We start from the raw sequence: 27,836 nt of genomic DNA, 5'->3' as shown, positions 1-27,836 counted from the left end.
TATATATATATATATATATATATATTTTTTTTTTAAAGACCCCAAGTGCATTAAAATACCAAACCAGCAGTTTCTCGCCTCTCAGGTCTCATGCTTATCCTCTCCCCAACCACCCCCCAATCAGTCTCTGGTCAACATCCCTACCTTCCTTTCAGAGTGGACATCATGAGACCGTCGCAGCCAATCAGTGGCCTCAGCAGTAACAAGCCAGACTCCAGACATCACCGTCCAATGATGAGAGCCATGTTGCCTGGAGTATGACATGTGAACACTGAGGATATGCTGGTTGGCTGAGGAGGTCATGTGACATCTCATCCAAAAGGAAGACCAGGGTGCTGACTGGAGCCTGAATGGGGGATCAGTACTGGATGGGAGAGGTAAGTAACTGCTGGTTTGTTATGGATGGGAGAGGTAGGTAACACCCCTTCAATGCAAGTCTATGGGAGGGGGCGTGACGTCCGTCACGCCCCCTCCCATAGACTTGCATTGAGGGGGCGTGGCCGTGACATCACAAGCAGGGGTGAACGTGATGTGACAAGCCTCCGCCCCGCATTGCCAGTCATCCGGCATGGAGCGAAGTTTGCTCCGTGCACCGGATGTCTGGGGTGCCGCTCCGAGATTGCGGGGGTCCCCAGCGGCAGGACCCATGCGATCAGACATCTTATCCCCTATCCTTTGGATAGGGGATAAGATGTCTAGGGGAGTAGTACCCCTTTAAACTCCAAGCATTGCTATGCTGCTTTAGAGTTCAAACCATGCTGCAGTCTTAGGTTATATTTCCACACATATTCAGCCCTTTTTGTGCTTTCGGTCTGTGTTTTGATCTGTTAACCATTTTGGGTCTCAAAATAGCTGTTTTATTATGAGGGAAACAAATGTGCCCGCAAATGATACTTTCTCTGAATACTTTCCCCCCTTTCACATCCAGGTCTTTCTTTTCATGATTGTAAATGAAACTTTGTTTTATCTAGAACTTATTGAAGTTAAACCCATCTGATAGATATTTGACGGAACAGTGCTTGAACCACCCAGCATTTCAGACTCAGAGACTCTTGGACCGTGGTGGGAGCTCTCCATCCAGATCATCCAAGAGAAAAACTCATCACACAGACACCAACTCTTCAAGCAGGTCATTGTCTCTTTTAGTAAAATGATTTATTTCCTACAAGATAAAGAATTGATCTGGCACTTTAAAAATATTACCTATAAAACAGGACAAAAATAAGGGAAGTTGGTAAAATCACTTGAGTAATGTTTTGAACTAATCTCAGAAATGTGTTTCCAAAGATTGTTTTAGAAGTGACATACCGGTAGTCATCGAGGGAAGGGATACTGTGTTTATTGTGCGGGAATCATGAGTAAGTTACTGATAGGTTCACATTAGATAATAATGCTTTATTTAAAGGGGTACTCCAGTGGAACACAATTTTTTTTAATCAACTCGTGCCAAAAAGTTAAACAAATTTGTAAATTACTTCTATTTAAAAATCTTAATCCTGCCAGTACTTATCAGCTGTTGTATGCTACAGAGGAAGTTGTATAGTTCTTTTCTGTCTGACCACAGTCTATGTCAGGAGCTGGAACAAATCACCATAGTAAACCTATCTTGCTCTGGACCTAAAACAGACAGAGGTGTCAGCACTGGGGTCAGACTGAAAAGAACTTCACAACTTCCTCTAGAGCATACAGCAGCTGATAAGTACTGAAAGGATTTATAAATAGAAGTGATTTACAAATCTAAGCAGAAAGGAAAGGTGCAATGTCCGGCACTGCTGCTGATACCAAGGTATTGGGACGTGTTGGAGTTTTCCCCGAAGTTATGGTTATTTACAAATCTGTTTAACTTTCTGACACCAAGTGATTAGAAAAAAAATGTTTTCCACCCGCGTACCCCTTTTAGGCACTTCTCAGTTTGAGGGTAGGTTAGGAGATATTGGCTCTCCAACATCAAATGGAGAATCTGAGTGCAGCGCGGTGGGAAAAGGGAATCCCACCCTAAAGAGATATTAGTTTTTTTGTCCCCTCCCCTTGTATATGATTATCAAAACTGTATTGGAGAACAGATCTCGCGAACATGTTACAGCGCAGTTCATTCTGCTTATAGGATTTTATTTTTAGCGGTAAATTTTTCAAAAGGGTAACACATCTGTATTCATCTAATAGTTGCAGTGTAGTTTTTTTTCTTCTCTTATTTACTTTGTAAATTTTATTCTTCAGGAAGCCGTCAACTAAAAGCTCTCAGTCACACCACAGATCAAACAGTAAAGATGTACAATCTCTTTCTGTTGGACCAAAAAGAAGTGAGGAATCTCACCCACCAAATGAAACTTTTATCAATGGAAGTCACCCAGCAGGATCTCACAGTCCAACAGTTCACCCAAAAAAGAGCAACCAAAGTGGGTCTGGTAACAAGGATTTATCCAATAACAATTTGCCACACCTCCTTAGCCCAAAGGATGCAAAGTCTAAGAATGAGTTTGATTTTGGTGCTGAGCCAAAGACCATTGAAGGGCCAGGAACAAAGTACATGAAATCGAGTTCACGTTCCCAGCACAACAGGCATTCATTCATGGAAGGTAAAACTGGCAGCTTACAACCAGGTGAAAAGCATGCCCGCCATAGTTACATTGATACCATCCCACAGTCTTCAAGGAAAAGTGGTTCTTATATGAGCTATTCAAAAAGTCATGGCGTTCTCACTGATTCAAAGTCAGTGGGAAATCTTAGTGAAAATAGAGGACAAGGACTGGAACCCAACAGTAGATATTTTCCGTCTAGCTGTCATGACTTAAATTCTCCCACTAGCCCTGCTGGACCTAGGCATGGGGACAATAGAGCTATGTTAAGCCCCTCTGGAAGGACTGCTAGGAAAGAAGGAACTTTGGAGTCAAGGAGACCTACCACAAGACATTCCAGAACTATGGAGGAGCTAAAGCTTCCCGATCAGATCGATGGTACTCACACTCACTCATTGTCAGCTCCACATGAATCCTTTTCTTATGGCCTAGGTTACACTAGTCCTTTCTCCTCTCAGCAACGCCCTCACAGACACTCCATGTATGTGAGTCGAGACAGAGTGAGGGTCAAAGGAAATGACCAAGGACTAAGTGTCGGGCAAGGCATGGCATCTAGAGCGAACAGTCTACAGTTGTTATCTCCTCAGGTACAACATCGAACATTGACCAGATCTGTTGGTTCGTCACGTGAAGATTGCACAGAAGATACTGCTAGGGTTGGTTACTTTTTCGTGCATGCATGTTTTTAAGTTTGATTTTATAGTATAACTATACAGTGCATCAAGCTTTTTGGTTATCTGATGTTAAACCTATAAGTTGTCCACATTTCTTAAGAGGAGGCAGTAGTAGCAATACCGAGTATCTTCTAAGTTCAGTTCAAATATTTAAACCATATACATATGTATAATTATTTTAATGGTACCATAAATGGAGACAGAAAGTAGAGTCTGGCTGACATATTTCTCATGTGTATGTAAAATGTAGAATTCAGTAAATATAACACTGGCTTGATGGGTATAGTTGGAAATTCTAGTTTTATAGTTTGTTTATTTATTGGCTACTTATATACTCCATGTGTATGGGTAGGAAGGGTCATCAGTTGCATTTTGGCATTCTGGGCCATTTATTCATAAGGATCAGTTATCCCCATTGGCTAGTATTTAATATCTAATTCAATTCACCATTAACATAATATGATAAATATTGCCCAACTTACCTTCCCCCATCACCTACAGCTTCTGTCCGGACAACAAGAAATGCCTGCTCAGCCAATCAATGGTGGCAGCAGTGAACCACCTTAGCCACAGTTTGGCTGGACAGGCATTAAAGGGGTTTTCTCTGAAGCATTATAATTGTGTGTGCTATATGCGAATGAGTATAGAGGTATCTGCTGGGAGTTCCTTGACCAAGGAAGTGTCCTAAGTTCTGGGTGGTGGATGGAGACCAGGATACTGCAAACTCCCCTCTCCCCAAACCCCTTGCTTTTCATGATTGACATATCAAGGAGTGGAAGGAAAGGGTTTTGGGGGGTTTGCTGCTAAGAAACAGTATACTTTCTGGGTAGAGGAAGAGACAGAGGAGACCTGTATACTTATTGCTTATAGCAGCTGAGATCAGCAATACAGTAATATTTAAACTTCACCAGGACCTATTTAAAGCAGACTTTTCATCACGAAAACATGATTTTAATTAAAGTAGTCATTAGGATTCCGGGCATATCTTTTATATTGCTTTACCCCTTCCTACCCCCAAGATATAAACCTTTTTATCACCACCCACAAGTCCGCTTGCATCTGCCTACTCTGTTTGACTGACATGGGCTGGACTTCCCTGGGCACTTTTGCTGTGCCTCATTTACATATGAACAAAAAGGCTTATATCTCGGCAGTTTAAAAATGTATGGAGATAGAAAAAGGTATTTCTATAATATTGATGACTAGGACTATGCATACATATGCTTATTTACACCCCTGTTTTCCTGCTGACAGGTCTGCTTTAAAGGGGTACTCCGCCCCTAGACATCTTATCCCCTATCTAAAGGATAGGCGATAACATGACCGATCGCAGGGGTCCTGCAGCTGGGACCCCCGCAATCTATGTGCAGCAATCGGCATTCGTTTAGAATGCTGGGTGCAGGTGGTGAGGGTTGTGACATCACAGCCACGCCCCATCGGGACATCACATCACGCCCCTCCATGCAAGTCTATGGGAGTTGCGTGATGGCCGTCATGCCCCCTCTCATACACTTGTATTGAGGAGGCGTGGCGTGACGTCACAAGGGGGCGTGGCCGTGATGTCAAAACCCTCACCACCTGCACCCAGCATTCTAAACGAACGCCGAGTGCTGCACCAAGCCTTCGGAACAAAATGTTCCGAACGCTTGGGGAGTGGAGTACCCCTTTAAAGAAAAATCAAATGATTTGGGCTAATAGAGCAGAGGAGACGGATTTACAATGTACCTATATTATCCCTCTCCTCTGGGCTGTTTTTGGTAAGATTCACTTTTATTAATATGCTACTAAGAGCATAAGGTGCACTGGGGCCATTACTGTACCATTAGGTGCACTGATCCGCCTGCCATCTTCTATAACCACGCCTTCTCATGAATATTGATCCGGCCCTCTGCTGTGACAAAACCAGATGAATATTCATGAAAAGCCGCTATTACAGCAGTAGGCGGGCAGATCGATGCACGTCGACGTACATTAACACTATTAATGTTGCACAAAAATGGCGCAGCTGAAAGGGATATTACAGGTACGTTGTTAAAAACTGCCCCTTCCCTATTAGCCCATATTAAAAGGTTCGATTCTATTCTGCTGTCAGTTTCACTTTAATGTTAACCGCAAAACCTCAGATTTTCTTTAACAATCAATGTGTAAGGTTCTAAGATGTATAAGATCAGAAGACAAATCTTACGTTTTACCTATTATATTTTCTTTACATCTTAACAAATTGTAGCGTTACGTCTTTAGTATTTGTTAAACACATTTTCTTTTTTAGGAACTACCTTCCCTTTAAAGGTCACTAATTTTCAGGGAGTGTAAAAATTTTAGAATATAGCAAACTTTGTTTCTGCAAAACATCTCTATTATCTTGCACGACTGAGCATACTATGTATTTCTGTGGAATTAGTTTATAATGGAGCTCCAGCCTAGTTTTCGACAAGCATGCTTTTGTATTCTCTGTTTCAATGTGCGCTTTGCTTTGCCATTCTATATTTGTTCCATTTGTAATGCAGTTTCTTAAAACAGAAACAAATGTATTATGGTAATAAGCAACACTCTTAGTGTTTGGTGTGTGAGGGAGTAGGTGTTAGCGTGTGGGTTTGTGCAGATATTTTCCAATTACTTGTACAAATTGTATGGCATTTTAAGTAGTCTCTCCCAATGACAAAATGCTTGAGATTGGCTTTCAATAAAAATACTTTAGTTTTACATTAAAACATTGTTATTTTCAAGAATGTTCTAGTTTTCCAAGAAAATCAAGGGTATTATTCCCCTTTTGTGAAGTTGTAGAAGGTTTGAGGTTGTCTTACACTAAAGACATTTATTTAGGAGGGATCTATAGGTAACTAAGTTGCTGAGTTGGGCAGTAGAATGACCAAGTATTGAGACAGATCTTAATGGGTAACTGCCCTATAGGTCAGTAAGTAGTGCAGATCATTAATGCCCTCTACACTACACTATGAAGTGCCATTTACTCCCCTGTAGATGCACCATCAAAAGAGTTAGCTCTAGGATTTTTGTTAGCTTTAGAGGGGTACTCCCAAGGAAAACTTTTTTTTTTTTAATCAACTGGTGCCAGAAAGTTAAACAGATTTGTAAATTACTTCTATTAAAAAATCTTAATCCTTCCAGTACTTTTTAGGGGCTATATACTACAGAGGAAATGCTTTACTTTTTAGATTTCTCTGATGTCATGACCACAGTGCTCTCTACTGACCTCTGCTGTCCATTTTAGTAACTGTCCAGAGCAGCATATATTTGCTATGAGGATTTTCTCCTGCTCTGGACAGTTCCTAAAATGGACAGCAGAGGTCAGCAGAGAGCACTGTGGTCATGACATCAAAAAAACCTAAAAAGTAAAGCGTTTTCTCTGTAGTATATAGCTCCTAAAAAGTACTGGAAGGATTAAGATTTTTTAATAGAAGTAATTTACAAATCTGTTTACCTTTCTGGCACCAGTTGATTTAAAAAAAAAAAGGTTTTCCACGGGAGTACCCATTTAATAAATAAATAGGTAATAGTCCTTTTGAAATCCCACACAAGTCATTGTTGTGGATTGCAGCATAGTGGCTGTGCAGGGTTCGGCATCGACTTCACTTTCTCACCACAGTCCACAACAATGGCGCTTGCACAGGATTTCAACATTACGTACTCTATGACCATTTTGATGTTTACCATACCCTTTTACAGGTGACTTTACTTCCTATCTATCATACTTAAATATATTTCTCTTCTAAGATAAAATTGCAGACTTCATTATAAGGACGGAGAACTCTATTTCTGCCAAATGTTTTTTTTTTTTAACCAGTGACTAAAACTCTGTCTTGTGTGTCGTTGTGCAGTATGCTTTTGTGTATTATGTTTTATTTAAGCTAAACATGTTCCCCAGGTAACTTTTGTGCTGTCTTGCTTCTCCAATTGTATGAACCATTTGTTTTATTTGCTGTTAGCAGGCTGACCCAGCTCCACCAGAAGGGACCATCCACTCAAGACCTCTAGCTAAAGAGCCCAACAGAGATGGCGCAGCTTCATTTCATACGCGACAAAAGTCTGAGGTCTGAATCACGTAACAGGGATATCAACAACCAACCTAAAATTTAAGCTTTGCCAAATATGGGTATATCAGGAATAATCACCAATTATCTGTATATTTAGCAACAAAGTTTTGTAAATTCAGGCCTCAGTGCTTCACAGTAATACCAAAGAGTACTTTGTCCTCATTATGTCTTAAAGTAGTAATATGTGGGTGGGCACTGTTAAATCACTAATAGAAAAAAGTGTTGATGGCAGGAGTAGTTGTCCAGTTAGCCAGAAGAAGTGTGTGTAGTTCCTGCAGCTCAGAGCACATTTTTCGCTAAACCATCTAGCCCACACAGTGAACGGTGCCAGCAGTGGACCCATGTGGGAAGCAGTCAGTAAAATAGATTCCAGATCCAAGTGCCTAAAGTTAAAGAGTACCTGTCACTAAACTAAACTTTTAATATATTGTTCCTTATGTAATTATAAGACACTTTGCTATTTACTTGCTGTTAAAATTCTCAACCTTTATATGTTTTTAATTTGATTGAAAAAACGGCCACTAGGTGGCTCTGTTCTGTGTTCTGCGCAAGTCAAACAGTTAGTTTGGTCTCCTCCCGGCCTGGCAGGAGACCAAACTCAGGTAGTGTGTGCAGGGCATGGTGGGGCACATCTCTCACAGGCTTCAGGCACATGGTGACTGCTGGGAAACACCCACTTTCTCCCGCCAGGAGCTCACACAATGTGAGCAAGGGGAAAGGTTTGATACACATTTTTTTAAAGCTTGGAAAAAAAAATGTAAGGGCAAAAGGGGTGTTAGGAGTAGTTAGGGAATGTAATCTGAGTTTTTTTTTAAATACGGTTTGATGGCAGGTCCTCTTTAAAGAAGTTTTATACTAAAATGTAGTTATAATACCAGAGCCAAAGATAAAGAATGACATGACCTATCTGCATCCCCTTTCTCTTCTGTCAAAATGACTAACAACCACATTGTTTTGAGACAGCATTTCCCTAGTGATTATTCAGTTCAAGGTTGAATCGTCACTAAATTAAGAACAGAGGGGAGAAAGTGGCTTACTGTCTCATTACCACATTTTCTTAATAGTACATTTGGATGGAGAAACTATTAACATCACTAAGCCCCTAAGTAAGGTCCGCCCCTGAGGGGTAAAAATTAATTAGGAAAATTAGTTTGTTAAAAGTAGAGTAAGCAGAATTAGCAGTACAGTAGCTTGTCTTTTTGATGTCCCTCATTTGCATGAAAAATAATCAAAGCCTGCTTGCTTTGCAAGATATTTGTGCCTTTGTAATATGTTACTGTGCTTCTGTCTTTTTACTGGAGAACAATAGCCCTGCTTTAAATGTTGTCTAATCTAGCTTTTCTGTATAATCTAGCTTTTCTACCTGATATTCGGTAGGCACTCTGAAGCCATTGTTATTTCTCCCTTTTGCTGCACCCTTCCCCCACTCAGTCACGCTTGATTAACTAGTATAAAGCCAACATACCCTAGGCCTGGATGTATGGTATTTTTTATTTTTTTTTTTATTTATGAATGAAATGGCCCCAAAAAAACTTTCTTGCAATCCCACTGTAAAACTGTACCTGCCATTATAAAAACAATTTTGACATGCCCTAGAGACGTGTCAAAGTTTTTAAATCAGTCGGGGTCTGTGTGTTTTCAGATCCCAACTGATCACTAGAATGAGGGAGAAGAGAAGTAAGCAGTCACTCGCTTCTATCTCTGCCTTCAATGTGAGCGGGTGGTCTCATCGACTTACATTATGCGACCATCTTGGTCATGTGACGCAGAGCCAGGAGAGAACACACTAAGGGAGAGATTTATGATAATGTTGCTGAGTTGCCCATAGCAACCAATCAGATCGCTTCTTTCATTTTTCAGAGGCCTTTTCAGAAATGAAAGAAGTGATCTGATTGGTTGCTATGTGCAATTCAGTACAATTCAGTAACTTTTCCTCTAGACAGGTTTTGAAAAATCTCCCCCTAAGTGTGCATTTCTCCCTGCTCCATCTACTAATGTGCCCAGACCCCATACAAAACCGTTTAAATGTCCCAACAAAATAATGACAGTGCCCATTTAAAGGACATCTGCAGCCCAAATACACTTATCCCCTATCCACAGGATAGGGGATAAGTGTTTGATTGCAGGAAGTCCGACCACTGGGACCCCCATGATCTCCCAAACAGGGCCTAGGCATTGCTGTGCTGTGCTGCAGCTGATGCGAGTAGCGTTGACCTCACTGGGGTTGACGGTACGCCTCCTCCAGGCCCCCTCCCCATACATCTCTATGGGAGAGACAGGAAGGCATGAACGCTGCATCCCCGCCTCTCCCATAGAACAACATGGAGGAGGCGTGTCGGCCGCAACGTCATGCTGCGGCCGGCACACCTCCTGCACGGGAGAGCCATGGCCCGTGCGGGAGATCGCGGGGGGTCCCAGTGTTCAGACCCCCTGCGATCAAACACTTATCCCCTATCCTGTGAATAGGGGATAAGTGTATTTAGGCTGCAGATGTCCTTTAACTTTTATTTTTGTTTATTAACAGTAAATACCACTAAGCGTGGAGTGTATATACATGTGTACCAGAATTTAAAAGCAACCATATCATCAGTGCTGGTAAGGGGCCACCATACATTGTGGAAAGACACCATAAGTTCCATCAATTTATATGGAAACTGCCATCATATGGTCCGTAAAACAGATGTACCTAGGACTGACTGTGTACAACACACTGTAATTTACACACTATTTTAATAGGAGCATCATTTGAAGTCAGGGGCACATGGTAGGTACTGACATTCCTGCCATTTGTCCCAGATTTCCTTTAATAGTCAGGAGAAATTGTGACAGTGATCCAGAACAACTGTGGTGAACATTGGCTTCCTTGCTATGTTTTGCCCAGCTAATTTTATGACCATCAGCAACTCTGCAAAGTTATTGTATTATGTTACTGAACATTGAAGGCCCAAAATGGGGAACTTCTGTTGCTCCTGGCTACTTCTCTTTACAGCCTTGCAGGTGTTGTGAGTAGAATGGCATAACTCCTACACTGGATTTGGCATGTTCCTGGGCTGACAAGAGCTATTACTCTTTTCTTTTGTTTTGGAGACTCTAAGGTCCTTGCAGTCGCACCTAATGATCATGCAACAATGGACATTTTTATTGATATGCCATCCTTTAGAAGAATGAGAGCAATGCAGTAGCTCCTGAGCAGAGCTGTAGCTAGTTCCTTTTGCGCCAGAAGAGAAAGCAGAAGATTATGCCCCAAATGTCTCAAGCCTTCCCCACATACAATGGCTCAAGCCTTCCCCACATACAATGGCTCAAGCCTTCCCCACATACAATGCCTCAAGCCTTCCCCACATACAATGCCTCAAGCCTTCCCTACATACAATGCCTCAAGCCTTCCCCACATACAATGCCTCAAGCCTCCCACACACACAATGCCTCCAGCCTCACCCACACACAATGCCTCCAGCCTCACCCACACACAGTGCCTCCTGTCTCACCCACACACACAGGGTTGTACATGGGTGACAGAGGGGTGTATAGGGGAGACATGGGTGTACAGGGGTGTAGAGAGGTGACAGAGGGGTGTACACGGGAGACATGGGTGTACAGGGGTGACGGGGGTGTACTTGCGTGACACAGGTGTCTACAGGGGTGACATAGGGGTAATGAGGGGTGAGAGAGGAGTAATGATGGGTGTAGAGGGGTGACAGAGGCGTGTACAGGGGTGACAGAAGGGTTTAGAGGTGTGACAGAGGGGTAACAAGGGATGTAGAAGGTTGACAGAGGGATGACAGAGGGTTGGTGCAGTACCTGAAGCCAGTTGCAGATCCAGAGTCTAGTCTCGGGAGGGGCAGTATCAGAGTATTTTGCAGAAAATAAGGCGTTGCTAACAGAACCCAGAGGATACTGAGTTTGAGCAGTGGCAATGCTAGGGTTGGTGTCTCCTGGTGCGGTAGAAAAGGGTGTGTCATCTTTAACCACTGGGGTGTCCCAGCACCCCTGCTGGGGCACCCTGATTGAGATTCATTGACCAGTGTAATGTGTGCTGGACATCTTTGGCCAATGTGCCCCCTTGCAGCAGCGCGCCTGAGGCGATTGCCTTATTTGCCTTATGGGAGCTACAGCCCTGCTTCTGAGGCCTAGCCTTACTTTGAAGCCTATGCAGAATGTAGCACTTCATTAAATCAATAGGTTGTCTATATAAATTAAACAAGACTGGACCGAGCCATTAATTATAAGAATCTTTTGGTGCATTTCTAGGTTGAATTTACGAATATTTGGTTTATTTGGCAGCATAGGTTTACTGCTTAGCTGTCTAATTGATCAGCTCTATTAATCTGATCCCAATGTAAAATAGCTGTTGTGTATAGGTGACAGGTGCACTATTAAATGTGCATTAGTTTTTCTGTAAAAATGGGTCACATCTGTATTTCCAACGGGAAAGCTGTTTGTCTTTGAAACTGGTACATTGTGTCAGAAAAGAACAGATGTATTGAGTTGTTCTGGTGCGCTGTTCAGTAAGTATAGTGTTAGACATTTATTAGACTGCATACTGTACACTATTGGCCTTCATAAAGTGACTTTAGTATAATGGAAAACTTTATTTAGCACAGTAGCACTCTGTTTATAGTGGGCCAAATATGGATTATACCAGCAGACTACACAGTCCTTGGATAATTATGTCCCCCATGCCTCCTTTGTGATAGCCTGCCCTATAAGCCAGAGCTGCACGCACAATTCTGCAGGTATCTGACCTTAGTATTACTTGCTTCTTCTGAGTCTGTACAGAATTTGCTTTGATCAAAAAAATAGTATTTGCAATTATAACAACCACTTGACATTTGCCTGTCCAGGTTTATGTTGGCTTACTTTAACACCAAAAATGTGTGGCAAAATGTATTGCATCTTTGGTGCATTGTAGCACATTTAAGCCACGCCTTGTTTCAGTGAAGCCACTCCCACATTCTGCCATGCACCCTTATTGAACAAGCCAGGAAAGTATCTAAAAAATGTTCAAAACACAAAAAATTTGGTGCAGGTGATTTTTTTCGCCACAAATCGTACCACATCTTTGCACACACTTTCTGTATGCATTTTCTGTACATTATTATGGAGGCAACCTTACTTGAGGAGTTACTCAGCTCTGTTTATAACATTTCAGAGATATACTTTACAGCTGCCACATGGAACATAGAAACCATAGACACACTGTCCTTTGTGGGAGGGTATACTAGGCATGCTCTGTGACCTGTGCAGAGGTCATTGTGTAGGTAGGAGGAGGGTAGGAACTGTAAAATGTAGTCATGGGTGGACCCTGTGTTATCTGCCTCCAGACAGGGGAGCAGTTTCCTATAGCAACCTACAAGATTTCCACTTTCACTTTTTAAAAGGGCCTCTTAAAAATTAAAGAAGCGATCTGATTGGTTGCTCTAGGCAACTACTCCACTTTTCCTATGCATAGGTTTTTATAAATCTCCTTCATGGTTTGGTAATACTCTCCCAGGAGATGTTTATGCTTTACAGTATGTGTCCACCCAGTGGTTGCCATCTGAATTCCAGGCCGGTTTTGCTATTATACCAGGATACAATATTGAATTTGTATAATCAGAAACTGATTAAAACTTATTAAAATGTGCTGAAATGTAAGGGTTGGACTTGGACACATCTGTATGTCATATATTCTATGATGGGACCTCAGAAATCAATTAACAATCATAATAATTGTGTTTGTGATTTTAAGGGAGGACCATATCATGACACACATCCAGATGATCCATCCTCCAAAGAAAACCGCCATATATACAGTGATACAGTCTCTAGACGGGTCGGCAGCTTCTACAGAGGTAAATATATAGTCGTAAATTTATATACTCTATTGTCGTCTAGTTCTGTGTCAGAGCCTTCATAGTTACTCAAAATGTATTTTCCCAGTAAAAAGCCTCTCAAAAAGTAATATTGTTAAATCCAGAAAAAGTAGTTGCCATCAAATAAGACTTATTTTCATTGTTTCATTTGCCCTTCGCTGCTCTGCTACCAGTAACTTCCACATGAAATATTTTTAACCACAGAAAGTGGAGTGAATGAGATTTGGATGTTTTATTATGCATTATGGGCATCTTGACTATGAGTGTCAATCAGTATACTTGGGAGCATTAAAAGCTCTAGTGACTACACAAATGTGTATATATATATATATATATATATATATATATACAGATCTGGTCTTAAAATGTGATAACTACAGTGGCCATGGTATCTTACACCTATAGACTGTGAAACATCAGTAGTCTGTATTTGAGAGAAAGAGGGCAAATTAATTTGGAAGTTTTTTCTGACTTTTGATGCACATAACAGTTTTTTCATCTACAGTTCCATCACCTCGGCCAGAGGGAACTTTCCATGAAAGTAGTGTGTCAAACCGAAGTTCTTCACATCCAGTCGACAGCACCGCAGCAACAAATCACTCGAAGAGACAGACTACTTTTGATCACTGGTGAGAACTCCTGCTCATTCTTTTCTCTTTATACTTACTGAAGACGCATCAATACAAATACAACTACACTATTGTCCAATATAGTATATATGTGTAATCATTTTGTTCAATTTAAATTTTTATCAGTTTTGTAAAAAAAAATATACCAAACCTTTAAGTGTATCTGTTAAAGGTGTACTCTGCCCCTAGACATCTTATCCCCTATCCTTTGGATAGGGGATAAGATGTCTAGGGGCAGAGTACTCCTTGAAGTTATATGAAAAATGATTATAGTTCAGCAGTGTCCACAATAATCATTTTTCTAAATGCTTTTAATGTTCAATTCAGTGTCTACATACTAAATAAAGCAGCAGTTGTCCATTCTCTCCGCCGCTCATTACTGTGCACTAGGAGATGGAGCCTCCTGCTTCCTCTCTATAGCACCGTAACCTTGAGAGACACGTTTGTTATGTGATTCTACGGCACTTGGTCTCGTGCTGCCTACAGATTCTATGATGGAGATGGAGTTTATATGAGTGGCCTAAAAAAAACAAACAGAAAAATATGAGTGGCCTAATGCACAGTTATCAGCATTTGGGGGAGGGGACTGCAGTCGCTTTATACAGGTATTAAGACCTCAATTTGAAAATTGAAATCATTTAGAAAAATATTATTATGCATACTGCTGCACTACAATAATTTTTTAAGAAAAAGAAGGGTCATCCAGCACTCGGGATTGCAGTTAAAATAAATTTAGCTTTATTTGGAAATCTTCAGACAATGGTCACAACAGAGCAAAGTGACTGACGCATTTTGCACTTGCGTGCTTAATCGTAGACTAAGTCTACGATTAAGCACACAAGTGCGAAACGCGTCAGACGCTTTGCTCTGTTGTGACCATTGTCTGAAGATTTCCAAATGAAGCAACATTTCTTTTAACTGCAATCCCGAGTGCTGGACGATCCTTCTTTTTCCTATACTATTATCTGGCCGAGGGCGGGACCGGCACGTCCGCACACAGATGGTGCAGTAATTCAGAGAGGTGGTTAGCGGTGTGCAAATCTACACAGGCACTATAATAATTTTTTATGTAATTTAATAGGTACACTTTAAAGTTGTAACCTTATTTAAACAAGTACCCATACAATATGTTGGTAAAAGGAAATGTCTTAGTCATCTTGTAATAAAATGCTTAACATACAGTTCAACTCAACCAGGGTCCAATGTTTTACAACAGGTCATGTTTAAAAAAGTTCCACTCCACAGGACTGAGATGGAAGAGGAGGCTGTGTCCATGTTTTATTATGACGCTTATGTTCTATGGATATTAATAACCATACAATAATTATTTTTAACTATGTCTGGGTTCAGAAACTGTGCTTGTGCCATGTCCACTCCTTTTTTCCGTTGACCTCTGAGAGAAGAGACATTCTAGGTGTTTGATAGACTCAGCTGGAGATATCCTATTATCTTTGATCCTGTAGACTGGAATGTTTTAAAAAATCTCCTACAGTAACATATTGGGTCCTGGTTGAGGATGAAATGTGTCTTCATTTTACAGTGTCCAGTAATTGCTTCTGTTCATATCACTATTCTGACTTGTAGCACTTTTTATAGTTTGATATAGTTTTCTATTGTGTCTGTAAAAAAAATCGGCTTTCTATGTTTTTTTGAAAAATTACTGATATATTGATATTTTACGACCACTGACAGGGTTCATCATTTAGCCCAGTCATTACTGCCAATGGGACACAATAACCCATACTCAGAAATTTGGTTGAATAAAAATGATAGGTAAAATCAAACATGAAGATTGATGACCCCTAATAATGGTAATATTTGCCCATTCTTCTCAAAGAAGAATTCTTTTCAATTATTGATAAGCAAGATAAGCAAAACTTAAAGGGGTATTCCGCCCCTAGACATCTTATCTCCTATCCAAAGGATAGGGGATAAGATATCTGATCGTGGTTGTCCTGCCACTGGGGACCCCTGCGATCGTACCACGGACATCCGATGCACGGAGTAAACTTCACTTTTTGACACATGACTAGCGATGCGGGGCGGAGGCTCGTAACGTCACTGTAACGCCCAGCTCATGACGTCATGGCTATGTTCCCTCAATGCAAGCCTGTGGAGGGGGCGTGGCCATGTCCTCAAGAGCGGGGCACGGCTGTGATGTCATGAGCCTCCGGCGCTGCCCCCGACACTCTAAACAAACACTAGGACCCCCAGTCAGACATCTTATCCCCTATCCTTTGGATAGGGGATAAGATGTCTTGGGGCAGAGTACCCCTTTAAAGGGGTTATCCACCATAAGGTGATTTTAGTACGTACCTGGCAGGCAGTAATGGACATGCTTAGGAAGGATCTGCGCTTGTCTTGGGGCTAAATGGCTATGTTGTGAGATTACATAATACTGTGGCTAGCATTTTGTGAACTAGTATTTCCTGTTTGTTTTCTTTTTTACCTACAAATCCCATAATTCCATTTTCCTCCCTCCCACTTATCAGCCACCCCACCCATTGAAACATAAATGAGCTGCATCCATTCACAAGACCTGTGATTTTCAATCAGGGTGCCTACAGCTGTTGTATTAGTTGCAGATTGATCTCTCCCACCAAGCGATCGCTCCACCCATTGAAGCAGACAGGCTCCCTGTCATCAGCTGACTAGTGAGTCAGGTCTCGGGCTCATTGCAACCTGGGAAAAATCTGAGACAACAGTCATTTTGTATGCTGTTAAAAATAAATATTGGCGTGAAAATCACAGAAGAATTGTGAGAAAACCGTCACACACAGGTACAGACACTATATTATGGACTACACTAACTTTACAGCCCCTGTAGCATAGTCAAATAAAAAAAATCCTGGAATACCCCTTTACATTTTCAAGTATGAGAATTTTATACTCTAGCCAAACAAAGGCCATGGGAATATCTGGACCTTTGAATGTTAGATGTTAAATCCATTGTTCCCCTTTCATGGTTTTGAATCTAATAAATGTTTAGGATTGCAGTCCTCCAATAACTGATGAACTAGAGCATCCTGTTTAGAATGAGATGACTCCCTGGAAATCTTGCACATTTCCATGTTCCCTTATACAGTACTTCTCCTCCACATTTCCCTTCTTTTAGTGTTGACTTAGATATACAGTGGTCCATCAAGGTTACAGTATTTTCAACATACAATGGTCTTTTCTGAATCATTGTACCTTGAAACCAGACTCAACATACAATGCTATGGACAGTCCAGAGCTGTGAAATGTGTCAATGGCTGAAAGAACTGAACAATCAGAATGGGCATTTTACTGGTAAAACACCTGTATTACTGAAGTGCCTTCTGCTCTACTGTTTACCTTTACCAGGGATCGCTGCTCCTTTGGAGCTCCTGGCAGCTCCATTTTACTTTTTTGGGACACTGTGTACTGTACAGGACCATGAAGAAGCTACTGTTCTCTACATAGTGATTTACAGTTTCCCTTAGCTATTTCTTTCTTTAAAGTAGATGTCCGGCGCAGACTTTTTCTTTTCCGTCCTGCCCGGGCTGCAACCTCCATATGTTCCCCCGGAGCTCCGCAACAGCTGATCGTTCGGCTGGGCTGTCTTCTTCCTACTTCCTTTAGCCCAGTATGTCACACAGCGCTTCAGCCTATCACCGGCCTCAGCGATGTCCCGCCTCAGCCGGTGATAGGCTGAAGCGCTGTGTGGCGTACCGGGCTAAAGGAAGTAGAAAATAAACAGCCCGGCCGACCGATCAGCTGTTGCGGAGCTCCGAGGCAACATATGGAGGTAAGTGAAAGTTTGTTTGGTCTGTTTTTTGCAGCCCGGGCAGGACGAAAAAGAAAAAGTCTGAGCCGGACATCTCCTTTAATTTGTAAGGACTTGCTTTATCTGTATTAGTTATCTACTTATTTTTCTTTATTCCTCACTTTTTTCCCATTTTTGGATGGCATTTTGTGGCTTCAGAACCAATAACTGTAAGTGCCTTTATCACTGGTCATAGTAGGAGTGTTTTTCCATCTTGCTATATAATAATAGGGCACAGATACCAACTATTAAATATAGTTTGCAGGGAAATGTTGCTCCTTTTGATATTCTGTTGCATTTGTTACACTCATATTTAGTTTCCCAAGAAATAAGATATCCCTTACGATCTACTGTAACCTGTAGGACAACCTGCCTGCAAGTATTTTATTTCCCCAGAGCACCACAACTGGAGAACCAAAGCATTACATGGTGCCTAATGAAATCAATTGGCCGTGAATGCAATACACCGACGTGCTTGGTTCTCCATGGAGAGACATTCTTTGTAGCTAATTTCTGCTCTGATTAATAAAGGGCGGTCCTGGACCCGGAACTTGCTTCTCTTGATGTAGAAGCCTTTGTGATGCATTTTTTCTAGGTCAGACAACCCCTTTAATGTATTGGACTTTTTTTAGGTGATGTGTTTTTGAATAACTAGTCTTCTTTTATGACAATATTATCCAACACACAACAGATTGTTAACTGAGATTTCAAGTAAAATCGCTGTCCATTAGTTAAAGCGTTACTGTCATTAAAAACCACTATTGACCTGTCGATCAGACATGTCAAAAGTTTTTGGTTGCACCAGTCTTCTGAGAATCACTGCGATCATGAGTTATTAGCTGGGAAAATGGGAGGCATTGCGCTATGTTCCCCAACTGGCAGAGAGATCAGTACATAGACTTCTATGGGCTACGGTGTGTGATGCACATTCACAAGCTGCGTCCTTAGGCTTTAAGTACATCATGGTTACTGTCATGAAGAGGAAGCAGCTGAAGAAGTTGTGTAATGCTAGAATTATTAACATTATCTTTTCCAAAGCTATATTTGCCATTGATGCAGAAGAGCAAAACAAGATCAGTACCGGGCACAGCCTTTGTGGGAACCCAGGGTTGGAGTCTATAGTTTTTGGATTATGACACTTTTTATTGATCTCAAATGTATGAGGCACTTTGAGGTATACTACTTTTCATTAGACAAATGAAGATTGTATCCATAATTTTGTTCCCACAAGAGCTTTACAGGTTCCTGGTCTTGTTATTCCTTTTTTAAATCTGAAATCCCAGTCGGTAATCCTAGTCCAAGTATGACTGTGCCACTGATATGATTCTACATGCTTCATAGGTTGTTGTGTCATTTGCACAACCATAATTGGTCTACAGCACTTTGTCTTTGTTATTTTTGGTACAAGTCTTCATGTGACTACTGTAGGGCTCAACTATTCCCCACTGTGTTAGTGGCTACATATATAGCTCGCTGTGAGTCCACTACTCGATGTGAAAATCCATATGCAGTTAGATTAACCCTAGTGGTGGCTGCATGCAGTTAAAATCAGATAAATTCTAATAAAATAAGGCAAACATTGCTCCCCTATGCAAATAATATAGTAATTCTAATACTGTATTATAAAAATAGAGCTGCACAGAATCTTGACCAGACAGGGAAATGACTGACAGAATTTTTCAATTTCTTAGAACTTTCATTGGAGGTTGTGACCATTCAGAATTTTACTATCTAGCTCTATGATCTTTGAATGCACTCTTGCCTTTTTTTATTAAACATTAGAATTCTTAAATACTAGTTTTTTTTTATGTTTAAAGGGGTACTCCACCCCCAAGACATCTTATCCGCTATCCGATCTCAGCTGCGGCACCCCAGACATCCGGTGCATGGAGTGAACTTCGCTCCGTGCTGGATGACTGGCGATGCGGGGTGCGGCTGTGATGTCACAAACCTCCGGCGTTGCAGCTGAAGCTCTAAACAAATGCCGGGTGCAGCAGGGAGATCACAGGGGTCCCCATCGGCGGAACCCCTGTGATCAGACATCTTATCCCCTCTCCTTTGAATAGGGGATAAGATGTCTAGCGGCAGAGTAGCCCTGTAAAGATATAAGAGGTATAAGCAGGTAACTAAATGACACATCATTTAATAATAGTAAATTGCCCTGGTAACATAGTTACTATACATATTGATAATTGTAGCACATTTACGTCCATAAATTCTATATTTCCACAGATATGTTTTGAAATGATATTCTGAGTTCAGAGTGTCCTAAAAATAATTGGAAAGGAGCAGTGTTAGGAAATGTGATCAAGTCTTCACTGTCAGCACCAATATTATCTACGTTACAAATAACAAGTCGTAATAGCAGTTCCCTGTAGAGTTGGACAGAAAGGTGCACTACGAACATCTGCTCTCCGTTGTATTATTTATTGGCACATGGCTATGCCCAGTGCACTCGCCTGATGAATTTAAACAAGTGGAGCTAAGATAATCAGTGTATTTCCCTGTGTTAGGAAGGGAAGCTTCAAAATGAGGTCACTGGTTGGGACTCTTAGCAGTCATTACTCTTGGGATTCCTGCTATAGCTGCTGAGTTAATGCTGTGAATAATTGAACATGCTATCATTTCTGAAACTCTGGTATATTTCTAGTCAAGTTGTTAAACTGCTTAAAGGTGCAGTCACGTAGACCCCTAACAATTCCTGTTTTTACTTCACAAGCCAAATGTCTTTATATTTTATTACTGCAGTGTAAGCAAAATAAGCTTCTGCAGAATAGTAGGGTCAAAATAAAGTGGCATAGAATACAGCCACAACTGTATACAGTACATCAAAGCCAACCAAAAAGAAAGCCATAAAGAAATTAAATTTTTTTTTGCAAAATAATACAACTCTTTATTAAAACATAGAATAAAAAGGACATAATGGGAGGATAAAACACAAGAGCTACAGGCACAGAAAGAGAGGTGATGGTAACCTAAAACATCATGGTAAAATACAGTTACAAAGAGTATAAAAACAGATAAAAGTATCCAAGAAGTCACAGCAGAAAGTACATATGCAGGGGAATCCTGCAAACAAAAGATAGCTGGACCAAAACAGTAATGATAGTAAAGATGACTACCACAGTGCCCCACTATCAAGGTAAAAAGAGCACATACACAAACTGTTTACCTGCCATGTGTGTTGCCAGAAACTACGCACCTCCGTATCCCAACGTGCATTTTGCACTAGGTCTTCATCAGGGGTGAAGAGAGTCCAGTCCCATATGATGAGTCACTTAGACCAGATCTGTCACTTTCTTCCTCTTACTCTAATAAGATATACAGTATCTGTAATTTTTACCAACATTTTTTACCAAAGTTTGTGTATAAGAATTAAATCATTTTACACCATGTATACGGTCTATGTTTGCCATGTGCATCATTTTTCAACAATGCTGTCTATGAATATTGGAGCCACTAAGTTACATCTGTCAGAGTTGTTTGTAGGGGAGTACCCTGATGTAACTTGCATAAAATGCAGTGTAAAAAGAGCCTAACAACATTGAATGCTGCACAAGGGACATGTCCTATACACATGACAGGATAAATGGTAGAAAGGAATATGCGATCACTTTCAATGATAAAGGCATTAAACCATTACTGCACATCATTTATACCCGACAAGACACAGATATGGTAAGAAAATAGTTCTAGTTTTATGTATTATTTTTTTCTTTTAGGAAACCAACAGAAAAAAGCCATTCAGAACAAGTTAAAGAGAAAGAAAAGCAAAGTTTTTTTCGAGTCATAAAAAAGAAAAAGAAGTCCCAAGCAGTGAGTCTATTGTTTTGTATTACTAATGTTTTCTTTTTTATATAAAGAATTGTTTGTGGCTGAGACTAGCTGTAGGGAGGTCTTCATGCTAAAGCTTTGAGTAAATGATGTGATGTGGAAGAAATCGGTAAATTCTGAATCCTATAAAGATAGGATTCACATGAAAAATGTTTGGAATGTTTTCATAATGGTAGCCTGGGCCTCAAGCACACATTAGAGCCACATGCTGGAGGTTCTGTTATGGCATATTGAGTTCCCAGGAACACTGTTTGCTACCATATTGTAAGCTATGTGGCACCAGATGCCAGCGATATTCTTCCCTAGAAGATATCCTGCTGGAGGAGAATATCACCATAATAATGCCCCATGCACATGGCAGTCCATGCTGAGTGTGTGACCGTATGGGTCCATAAGCCATTGTATTTCATCTTATGCTGCTGTGTGTGGCACTGTATGTTTCCCTTCGAAGCAATGCATCTAGAGGGGCATCTCCAAGAAAACCTAGAAAACATTCGCTCTAAAAGAGTAATCTTCCATAAAAGATTTCAACTGCAAACAGAGGGTTTTGTGTAATAATGCTGACATTTCTATTAGGTTAAAGGAGTACTGTAGCGCATAGTTTTTTTAATCCCATTGTGCCCAGGCTGCAAAAAGTGAAAAAAACTAACTTTAACTCACCTTACGCCTCTCCCCTCAGCTCTTCTGCCTGCGATCCCGGTCTTCCTCCATCCTCACGGATTGTCACAATACGGCCAGCAATGTCCCTGTGCCTTTGATAGGCTAAGAGCAGTGTCATGTACGGAGCCTTGCCCTGCCTTCTCCCTGCTGCCCGGGCTCCTTACATGACACAGTGCTTAGCCTATCACCGTCTAATGCGGGACATCGCTGCGGCTGGTGATATGCTGATCGCAGTGTGACGATCCATGTGACGATCCAAGCAGGAAGAAGACCAGTGGACAGAAGAGCTATATCTGCTCAACTGGGGAGCGGTGGAAGGTGATTTAAAGTTTTTTTTTTTTTACTTTTTCTTTAATATAGTATATATATAGTATTAACATTTTTGTATATTTGCACAATAAAAACATATTTATTGGGGGGGGGGGGTAAAAAAAAATCTTAATTTTTTATTTTTCAAACATTTTATGGAGAACACATGGTGTCAAATAAAAAAAAAAATCATAAATAAATAAAAAGAAAAACAGTTAATGGTGTAATGGTCAATATGCTTTTGGCTGCTGAGTCCAGTGGGCGGTCCTAATCAGTGAGCAACATCCATCTTTGTAGACATGCTCATACAGAGAACTTTGTACTTCATTGAGGGACAATGTCCACTGGACTCCAAAACTCTGAATGAGAAATGGTGATACAGTTGCTATTGACCATAGCATCAAATGGGGTAAGTTGCTTGGTTTGTGCTGTGGTATACTGGACAGTTGCCCTGAGATCACAGTGGGGGATATACAGATGTGTCCTTCCTTACCAATTCCTTAAAGAGTTCTCCACTGCCCTGTCTTCCGGAGCTCCGCTTGCAGCGTCCGGAAGTTTATTACTCAGGACGCTGTGTGCGGGCTTCCGTGTTCGAGGCCGCCCCCTCGTGACGTCACGCCCGCCCCCTCAATGAAAGTCTATGGGAAGGGGGCACGACCGCTGTCTCGCCCCCTTCCCATAGATTTTCGTTGAGGGGGCGGCCGTGACATTACGAGGGGGGCGGCCTCGAACACGGAAGTCTGCACACAGTGTCCGGAGTAATAAACTTCCGGACGCTGCGAGCAGAGCCCTGGAAGACAGGGCAGTGGAGAACCCCTTTAATATATCCCAACATGTGTTTGTCAAAATGAAAAAAACATGATATCATGATACTCTGTCAGAAGATGTATAAGCTATTTATCTACTAATGGCCACCCAATTATATAATCTTTAACTAAATTCATGGACAGGTAAGGGTGGACACATCTCTACCCATCATCCTTGAGATTAAGTACCTGCCAGCAAGGGTGATATGCAAGTGGGCATTAAGAGGTTAATGCGTCCCTGTCATTTGAAATAAACTTATGATATGTCACAGAAACATGTCAAAAGTTTTAATCTGCCGGGGTCTATGTTTTCAGACCCCCACGATATTTAGGTTTAGCTGGGAGAAGCGTGCAGCTGATTGCTCCTTTCCCTCGTTCGTTGCTCTTCCTGTCTCTTTGCAGGTGCAGTGCTCAGCCACCACACTTCATCCAACTCAGTCCAACAATCGGTGAGGGTCTGAACACCCAGACTCTGGCTGATCAAAACTTTTGACATGTCTCTGTGACATTTTTCAAATGACAGGGACACATTAACCCCTAATGCCCAATGATGTCATTACAACTTCTATCTTGCTAAATCTTTTTTTCACCCTACCCAATCAATCTATGATGTTGTATCCTTTAGGACAGCTTAATTTTCCTGGTCATTTTATTGTAAAAAAATAACTGGAGAAATTTTAAATTCTGATACTGATACAGTGTGCTTCAAGAAGGCCTGAAAACATTTAGCATTGGTATTAATGCTGCATCCTTGCATTTAGTGTATTTGTATCTTATATTGCAGACAGAATCAACAGATCCTGAAAAACCGAACATCAAGAAAAGCCTCTTCCCACTTTTTAGTTCAAAGAACAATTTAAAACGTAGCTCTTCTTTGAAAAAGCTCCCTGTAGTCAATCTGCCAATGGTATTATTTTCATTAAATACGCTGGCAATAAAACATTAATACCTCTCCCATCACATGAAAAAGCATTGGTTTGGGCTGTCAAGAGGGTTTCTATCTTTTTCCAACTTCCTGATCTTACCAGACTTTGAAAGAACTTTTATCGAAACAGATGGAGCAAAATGTTCTAATTAACAAAAAAAATGCCCATCTCCGTGGCATAGCCTCAATTGGCAGCTTACTTCCTCTACCCTGCCATTAAGCACATTACATTGTTTTTTACATTACATCCCTAAAATATTAACATGCTGCAGTACAAAAAGTTCAAACCTGGTCAGCGCTTGCAATAAATTAACTCTTTGCATTAGTTTAATGCTTTTTATTGGAATTGCCTAACTGTAGCGGGATGTTGAACACTGATTGTTCAGCTTCTTGTTTCCTACCTGCTCTTATCATAGCATTGAGAGCAGAGAGGGCTTTGAGTAGATCGTGCCTCTGTTATTGTGCAGCCAAGCAGTACTCTCTATAGTCAGGCAGAGCACTTTACAAACTCTTAGTCCTACCTCTTAAAGGGGTATTCCGGGGTTAACTAACTTTCAACTATCCTGCCCATTATGAATAATGATGTTAGTTTTACATTTACTTGCTATACTGCTCTGCCGTGAATCGTCTTCTTTTTCTTCATTATATGGTCCCCCCAGGTCTATCGTTTCCTTTCAGGTCCTGATGACATTCGTCTCACAATCCTTTGCGGCTCAAGGCGGCAGCTGGTATCAGGGGGCTTGGCTATTTCTTGTATTTCCTCACAAGCTAGCTCCCTGATGACATTTGCGGTTCCTCTGTACGTTCTGACATGCTGGTGTTCCCTACGCAGATTGCCGAGATCACGGGACGCCAGGACGTACAGATGGACCGCCAACGTCATCAGGGGGCTGGCTTGTGAGGAAATACAAGAAATTGCCAAGCCCCCTGATACCAGCTGCCACCTCGAGCCGCAAAGGATTGTGAGACGAACCTCATCAGGACCTGAAAGGAAACGGTAGACCTGGGGGGAGAATATAATGAACAAAAAGAAGACGATCCACAGCAAAGCGGTAAATAAAGTAATTGTAAAACTCGCATAATTATTCATAATGGGCAGGATAGTTAAAAGTTAGTTAACCCCGAGATAGCCCTTTAAGTAGGAGTGCAGGGAGGCTGCACAGGAAAATGCTTTCCCTACGCAGGGGATGTTTTAAGGTGTAGGCTTGTGCTGCTGCACAGCTTAAAGCTTAACAGTGTTTCTAGATACCCCACACTGTCTCAATGATCTTCACAATTGCTTTAACTCTCTAGTGCAGTTATGTAATATATTGTTCAATAATGGACTATATTCTTTGTAATGCAGCATGGGCATATGTCGTACATATCCATTAAAAAGAGTGCATGTAGAAAGAGAAACATTTGTCATGACATTTTTGATAAAGGAATATATATATATGGCCAGCTGTATCATACAATACAGTTTTTAACTTAAATGGTACTTATGCATACACAATTGGAATTAAATATATTAGTCCTAAAGAGTTCATCTGGATTGGAGGCACATATGCTAATATAAAAAGATGTATTGTCTGGTGCCTGAGATAAATTCTTCTTCTGTGCTTATATGTATTTACTTCCATGGGAAGAGTGGAATAAGTTACTTTAATACCCTTTGTAACAGTTATTTGTTTTCTCTGAAAATATAGGATTATGCCCATTATAATACGATGTATATTGTATTCAGACCACTGTTGAGGGTGGACAGTCAGGAGGCCCACATACACATGAAATCATTGAGAAATCCCAATCGACAGGTTCTTGCAACTTTTATCTCAAGTATTTAGTAGTAGTTTGCCTAGAGAGAGCAAGCTGAAGGCTATCTGCACCCAGTTGATGGGCCGTAGGGCATTTTAATTCCAATTATACCTTTAGATTACTCCTGCTTTCAATAGGAGTGAGACTATATAATGGAATTGCAATTCTTTAACATGCTAGCGTGTGCACCCCCAATGCTTACTGTATATACACTGTAATTCCTGTATGACAAACAACATGCATTTACACATTAAGCAAAAAAAAAATTGTAAGAATAATGCAAAACTACAACTCCCAGCATGCCCGGACAGCCACCGGCTGTCTGGGCATGCTGGGAGTTGTAGTTTTGAAACCTCTGGAGGTCCGCAGGTTGAAGACCACTGCAGCCTTATTCATCATCCAGCCCCCCCCCCCCCCTTTTGTTTTGTACTCACCTCCCCTCGGCGGGAAGTTCGGGTGAGCTGGTCCATGCCATCTCTTCTGCAGGGTCCGGTGGGGATGGTTAGTCATTGCGGGCTGTCCATTTTCACCGGGGGGCCCTCTTCTCCACTCCGGGCCCGGCCCGGACTAGTGACATTGCCTTGACAACGATGCGCATGAACGTCCCTGTGCGTCGTCGTCATGGCAACGTCACTAGTCCGGGGCAGGCCCGAAATGCGGAGAAGTGGGCCCCCCGGTGAAAATGGACAGCCTGCAACGACTAATCCTCCCCACTGGACGGTCCCTGCAGCATAGATGGCCCGGACCAGCTCACCCTAACTTCCCGCCGAGGGGAGGTGAGTACAAAACAAAGGGGGAGGGCTGGATGATGACTAAGGCCACAGTGGTCTTCAACCTGCGGACCTCCAGAGGTTTCAAAACTACAATATGCTGGGAATTGTAGTTCTGCAACATCTGGAGGTCCGCAGGTTGAAGACCACTGATGAAGGGATTGACAGGCAGTGATGATGAAGGGGGGGGGGGATGACGGGGGTCTGGATGATTACATGGGGGGGATGATGTATTTCCCACCCTAGGCTTATAGTCGAGTCAATAACTTTTCCTGGGTTTTTGGGGTGAAATTAGGGGCTTCGGCTTATACTCGAGTATATACGGTAAAACCCACAAATAAACCTACACTCCACTCTAAGTAAATCAGGGCCATTATGTTCTGAAAGTTCTTCCTATCACTTGTTTTTATCATAAATTCTTTTAATTTTACCCATAGCAGCGTCCAATTTTCTTCTTAATCATTCTCTCCTCTGCTTAGAACTAACAGCATGTAAAAGCTTTGGGAAGCGGTGAAATCTGCATGCCAAATACAGAAAAGGATTGAAAAGAATGAGCAATATGTGGGTTGAATTCTACCTGAAGGGGAATCTTATTGTAGCTTTGTTATGGAAACGCATTGTGCTGTTGCAGTAGTGTTATTTTCTGGCTTGTTTTGGATCTAAAATCATCATTGATTCAGTTGTGGTCCTGTGAAGAGCCATTCTCTAGGGAACTAAGAACATTTATTGATTCCAAAAGTGATGTATCTACCTGGCCTGGATGATTTAATGCCCATTTATCATTCAATTTGGCGTTCTAAAGGCTTAAGAGAAAATAACACAACAGAAACAGAAATAGGCCCAGATTTATCAAACTTTGTGAAGGAAAAACCTGGAGTGATTTTCCCATAGCAGCCAATCACAGCTCAGCTTTCACTTTACCACAGCTCGTTAGCTGAGCTGTGATTGGTTGCTGGGGAAAAATCTCTCCAGTTTTCCCTCACAAAGTTTGATAAATCTGGGCCATAATCCTTATTATTTTGATATTTGCCAATCCTGGAACCCTTTACTGTGCCTAAGTAAACATATAAATGTAGAACTGATCCAAAGGACCACAAACAGTGCTGCTGCGTTTGCTTTTTTTCTTGTTCATATCTGAGCCCTGTATTTTATTGTGACATAG

The 27,836-nt window shown here is 41.4% G+C and overlaps 1 protein-coding gene and 1 long non-coding RNA gene across 12 annotated transcripts in view; one reads left to right on the top strand and one right to left on the bottom strand.

The window, feature by feature from the left end:
• The window catches only part of CDKL5 (cyclin dependent kinase like 5), a 358,007-nt gene that overhangs the window by 325,317 nt on the left and 4,854 nt on the right, over positions 1-27,836 (top strand). For 3 of the 10 annotated variants that reach the window (XM_056558769.1, XM_056558771.1, XM_056558770.1), the window contains exons 12-18: positions 972-1,129; positions 2,218-3,232; positions 7,195-7,299; positions 13,034-13,136; positions 13,648-13,786; positions 21,296-21,389; positions 23,967-24,089. In XM_056558769.1, the coding sequence (XP_056414744.1) occupies positions 972-1,129; positions 2,218-3,232; positions 7,195-7,299; positions 13,034-13,136; positions 13,648-13,786; positions 21,296-21,389; positions 23,967-24,089 (1,737 nt within the window). The remainder of the gene's footprint in view (positions 1-971; positions 1,130-2,217; positions 3,233-7,194; positions 7,300-13,033; positions 13,137-13,647; positions 13,787-21,295; positions 21,390-23,966; positions 24,090-27,836) is intronic. The other 7 variants (XM_056558772.1, XM_056558774.1, XM_056558773.1 and 4 more) reach the window with 7 other exon arrangements.
• Positions 18,782-27,830, bottom strand: LOC130356808 (uncharacterized). Of its 2 annotated transcripts, none has more exons than XR_008889001.1 (3): positions 27,426-27,830; positions 20,746-20,884; positions 18,782-19,841 (listed from the first exon to the last, which is right to left on the bottom strand). It is a non-coding gene; the product is annotated as an uncharacterized LOC130356808 (long non-coding RNA). The 2 variants fall into 2 exon arrangements; XR_008889002.1 differs by having other exon boundaries at positions 20,776-20,884.

This window comes from Hyla sarda, chromosome 2 (genome assembly GCF_029499605.1).
Source record: "Hyla sarda isolate aHylSar1 chromosome 2, aHylSar1.hap1, whole genome shotgun sequence".
In the NCBI taxonomy this organism is placed as follows: Eukaryota; Metazoa; Chordata; class Amphibia; order Anura; family Hylidae; genus Hyla; species Hyla sarda.
Note: the sequence above shows the minus strand (reverse complement) of the source record. Positions and strands in the feature narration are given on the sequence as shown.